This window comes from Genypterus blacodes, unplaced genomic scaffold, assembly GCF_046128005.1.
Source record: "Genypterus blacodes isolate CSIRO-AG114 ecotype Tasmania unplaced genomic scaffold, CSIRO-AGI_Gbla_v1 ptg000072l_1, whole genome shotgun sequence".
Classification (NCBI taxonomy): domain Eukaryota; kingdom Metazoa; phylum Chordata; class Actinopteri; order Ophidiiformes; family Ophidiidae; genus Genypterus; species Genypterus blacodes.
In genome coordinates this window covers 1,660,279-1,665,208 of record NW_027466882.1, presented here as the reverse complement: position 1 = coordinate 1,665,208, position 4,930 = coordinate 1,660,279, and the positions used below count along the sequence as shown (strand labels likewise).

Below are 4,930 nucleotides of genomic sequence, written 5' to 3'. Positions count from 1 at the left end.
AAATCTAATTTCATTATGATTTTCTTTTAATTGACAGAAAGCTGCAACAAAATGTTCGAGCTTGTCTGAAAGAGCAGAAAGAGACTGTTTGCTTTGTCATCTGGTTCCTCACTTAAGGACAGTCCCTCCTCACATGGTGCAGTGGGTGTGTGCATACTTATGTGTGTGTGTGTTTGTGTGTGAGAGTACATCCATGCTCTGAGTTTGGTAGGCATGTGTCATGTTAGAGGGGAAGGTTAGGAACAGAAGGCTTTATTTCAGAGGACACATCAGTCCTCTGCCTTCATCCCAGGACTGAACTGTTCTCATGATTTGATGTGATTTGTCATGATTTGTGTTTGGACTGTCATGCTCTGTGACCTGTGTTACACTTTGTGTGATACACAGTAACGTGCTTGTGCCCGGGTCGTTGGGAATTAACTCATGGACTTCACAGAGCTGAAAACAGATATTTCAATTCCGCTTTCATTTCTCACCATTGGCTGCCATCACAGTCGTCTTGCCCTGATTGGTCAGACCAAGATGTATGAGACTGGGCGGTTGGTTGATTTGTTGATTCGTCCTCAGGTTCATATTTATTTGGATTCTGTTTTTATTTATTTATTGTGGTGAATAATTCTTTGTTGCTTTTCTTTCTTTGTGGTTTTGCTATTGTACAGCTCATGTAATGTCTGTGGTTGGGACACTGCTCCATGTAAAACACCACCAGTGTGTTTGAAAGGAGAGTGCACCCAATCTGTATCCTGCAGGTGTGACCTGAAACACAGACCAACATTGTTTGAATTATCATTTTTAGTTCCCTGCTGATTTTCTTCATCAACTTGACATTTATAATGTTTTGGACTTTCCCTTTGGCCCATCTTCTCCATGGATTTGATCCACTCAGGTCATCATCACGTATCATGTACGGTGCAAAGGTGTTGATTTTCTGTTCTTCTTTAGTGTGTTTACTAGCCTTCAACATCACTATAATAAGAGTCACATATGTAAAACGAGGGCGTACACAGTATTACACACCTGCAACTAACTATACCATCATAGCTGCATTTTCTCTGCATCAACAGGACGACTTGTTTTTGGTGTTTTCCTGTTTGGTTTTCCTTTTCTACTGAATGCTGGTATACCACACCTTTGCCACTTTGGTTAGGGTTAGATGATATAATGAGATGACAGTGATTAGAAGATGACTATGAGGGGATGTGATGATGATTATTTAGCATGCTTTACTACACGGCTCCATGATGTCAGTGCAGAGCAGCAGCTTCTTCAACGTCACTGACAGAGTTGGAGGAGAACTTGTTGAACTCTGATCCAGCTGACAGGAATGAAGGCGCTGCAGGGAGGGAAGGAGCTCCAGCAGGGGGCGCAATCACACAGAGTAAAGCACCAATCAGAGCAACATTTGAATAGCAGACTGATGTTATTAGACAGACAAATCTACCAGACCATTATGCAAAGGTATTGAGCTGAATATGATTCATTTTAGAATAGCATTTCTAATTTATCAGTGTTTGCATTGAATATAAAGAAAGTTGTAAAAATCTAATCACTCAAATCAATAATCATATTATAATCATATCATCTGCAGTAAAAAGGTTAAACACATAATGTTTAAGTTTCCTTTAAAGGACTCTGGTTCATAAACAGAAGCTTATTTGTGTTTTCAATGATAGTTTCTCTATTTTCTATCAATGGAAGCAAAGTCTGAGCTCTTCTTGCTCCAGATGATCTTATGTACTGAACAAGCAGGAAACACAACATTTCCATTTATAAGGACATTCAATCTGGATGCAAATGAATTGAAACCCTCCTGCAGTTTAAATGGAATGATCTTCATCTCTCCACTTTTCATCTTTTATAGCCAATATTGTGTTGTTGTTGTCATCCTGAGCTCAGTGAGGCTCTGCTGCCTTCAGTCACATGAAGCTTCACTGAGATGAGCTGCAGTGACTGTGGTCACTCTGAACCTGGGCCATCTTCTTCCTCCACACTCTCACTAAGCTGCACTGACAACACTGAGTCTGCTCCTCTTCGTCGTATTTCACTCCTCCTCCTCGTCGCTCTGTTTCCAGCCTGATTCTCTGGTTTCTCTGCTGTGTCTCTCTCTTCTTCCCCTTTGTCTCCCTTTGGTCTGTATGATCATATTCATCCTCTAGTTCTCTGATTCTGCAGATTATTGCTCTGTTCTCTTCCGTGCTACACGTGTTTCTGCTACTTACACAAAATGTGTAATGGTGTTATCTATAAAATAGCGTTGAGTTTCAATAGAAAGTCAACATCTCTGTGTGTTTACAGCAGATACGTTTGCACAACATGTTGCACTGTGTAACTATGGATACACACAGAAAAGAGATGATGAAAGAGATGATTTAATATTTGTGCACAGATCAAATGATTTCACTTCCATGAAACATTTCAACAGTGACAGTGGTGACAAATGTATTTCTCTCAACCCTCCACATGACTTTGTGCTTCATGTTTCTCTGGATCATAAACCTCCATCAGAGAAACAAGCAGACGTTCAACCTTTCTAAATGCTGCAGGATGGAGAAACACAAGCTAACATGAGAGAACCTCAACCTCATCACACACACACACTGTAAACAGAAAACAGCTGATTACATCACAACATCTTCATCCTGGACAGCAAAACACAACATATTTAGTGTTTCTCTCTGGATTAAATCTCAAAGGATCACAGATTGAAACCTACAAATAAGACACGAAAAACAAAATCAATGTTTAAATAATTTAATCCTTAATTAGTTTAAAATCATTTTCCTTAAACATAATCTTAGTTTAGAACGTGACATTCATGTTTAAACATACTTAACCCATGAATAAAGTTGATCAAAGTCATAAAACTTCATTCATCTCAGTTCTCCTACAGTGAATAATGAAAAGTCTAACTCCACCACCAAAACAGAAAATCACAGAGAAATCTCAGCCTGACAGATTTTGAGCTCTTTGCTCTTCACATCAGCAGCTTCTCCAACACTGAAATGTGGAAACAGTTTCTCAGTGAAAGTGTCTCTGTAAGTGTGGATGTGAGTTGCGTCTTCAGGGTTGTAGAAGGACACCTCCCCCCTGTCATAGTCCAGCTGGACTCTGATCCTCTGGAGACTCTTCTTCACTCTCACTGTCCCACCACGTCCATCAGTGTATTTTCCACTACGATGAAACAAACACCAGAGTCCATATTTTGGTGAACCATCCCTCTCCCCCTTCCTGTCAGCTGACTCTTTAACCAAACCAACAGTCCAGTCAGGAAGGTCTCCCACCTCCACCTCCCAGCTGTGTTTCCCTGAGCTGAAGCCCTCAGAGCCCAGAATCTCAGCATATTGAGTGTTTCTCTCTGGATTATCAGGAAGCTGTTGGTGTGTGTCTCCCTGTCTCACACTGATCAGGTCATCAGACAGATAGAGCGATCTGGCTGCAGTGTTTGGGTCCAGAATGACAGGAGTGAAGGTGATGTTGTCCTTCATCTTGTCCCAGACTCTGAAGGACAGGTTGCCCAGGTGTTTGGCCACATCTATCAGGGCTCCTGAGAGCAGCTGTGGATCTGACAGTGAGCACTGGGATCTGGTTCTGCTCTGAGTGGCTTTGTAACTGCTGAGGAAGGACACGTTGTGTTTCTGCAGCTCTTCTTCAACAGCACAGATACTGTCTGAGAGAGAGGAGAGCTTCTCCTCAATCTGCTTCATCTCTCTGGCCATAGCCTTCCCCTTCTGCTCCTCTTCCTCTCTCAGAGCTGCCAGTCTGGACTCCTCTTCCTCTTTCAGGAGCTGCTGGAGCTTGTTGAACTGGGCTCTGATCTGCTTCTCTGTGGACATCAGCTGCTTCTTGGAGTGTTGAATCATTTCATTGTATGTTTCTTTAGCTTTTTTGTATTTCTTCTTCTTGTCCTGCAGAGACTCTAAGTCAGATTTCAGTTGGTCCTTCAGCTCACTGACTGCTTGTTCTATAGGAACCACATTGTGACTTTGATGGAGTGAGAACTCACAGACAGAACACAAAGCTCTCTGCTCATCCTTACAGAACAATTTGGGCTTTTCTTTATGTTTCCTACACACCAGCTCCTCTTCCTCCTCTTTCTCTTCTTTCTGAGTCTCAGATGGTCTTAACTTCAGTTTCCCAACAAAGGTGTCGGCAAGTTCCTTCAAAGTAAAGTTCACTCCAATAAATTCTTTTGATGATTTCCTTTTACAAATCGGACAGTTTTTGTTTTGAGCTTGTTTCCAGAATAGTTCCAGGCAGCTGGAACAGAAGCTGTGGTTGCAGCCCAGAGTCACAGGATCTCTGAACGTCTCTGTACACACATGACAGCTCAGGAAACTTTCAAAAAGAGCAATTTTCTCTGCCATTTTCTCTGGTATCCAGATTGTCTGTTTACTGCAAAACTCACCAAACTGAAGTTGTCCCAACGTTGTTTTTGAAGTCCTACAACACAAATGTCTTGTGAGCTCTCACTCCCTGTAATGGCGTCTCGGCTCTGTTCAGCGACAACAAATACACTTTCACTTTCTCTGGCCTCTTCTTCAGAGTTATGCAATATCACAATGTGACCAGCAGATGGTGGTGACAGCACAACTTTCAGATTTTACCCTGTAAATGTCTTCTATTGCGCACTTCCCGGTGAAAATCACGGATCACTGTACTGTGATGTAAGGGACTAAACTGAATTCAAAGCTGTACTATGTAAGATTTGTATGTAAACATACTGTCTTCTCTGCTTATTAAAGGAGCTGAGATCACAGACAACAAACACAAACAACATCCGAGCCACTGAGAATACTAACTGTAGAGTAATTAGATTGAACTAAACGGAAGTTGTTTTTCTTTGAACTTTGTGTGTTTATAAAGAGAGATGACGGCTCATGAAGCAGAGTTTCATGTAAAGGTGTCAAAGGGTTGTGTGGTGGTTTAGTTT

The 4,930-nt window shown here is 41.6% G+C and overlaps 1 protein-coding gene across 1 annotated transcript; it reads right to left on the bottom strand.

Moving 5' to 3' along the window:
• Positions 1 to 2,725: 2,725 nt before the first annotated feature.
• LOC143005819 (nuclear factor 7, brain-like) lies at positions 2,726 to 4,514 on the bottom strand. Its single transcript, XM_076157214.1, has one exon. It carries the CDS (start codon positions 4,362 to 4,364, stop codon positions 2,931 to 2,933), a length of 1,434 nt encoding a protein of 477 aa, XP_076013329.1. The 5' UTR covers positions 4,365 to 4,514; the 3' UTR covers positions 2,726 to 2,930.
• Between the last annotated feature and the right edge of the window lie 416 nt (positions 4,515 to 4,930).

Excerpts from the sequence above, each read along its gene's own strand:
- LOC143005819 (XM_076157214.1), bottom strand. The coding sequence starts at position 4,364 with ATGGCAGAGAAAATTGCTCTTTTTGAAAGTTTCCTGAGCTGTCATGTG.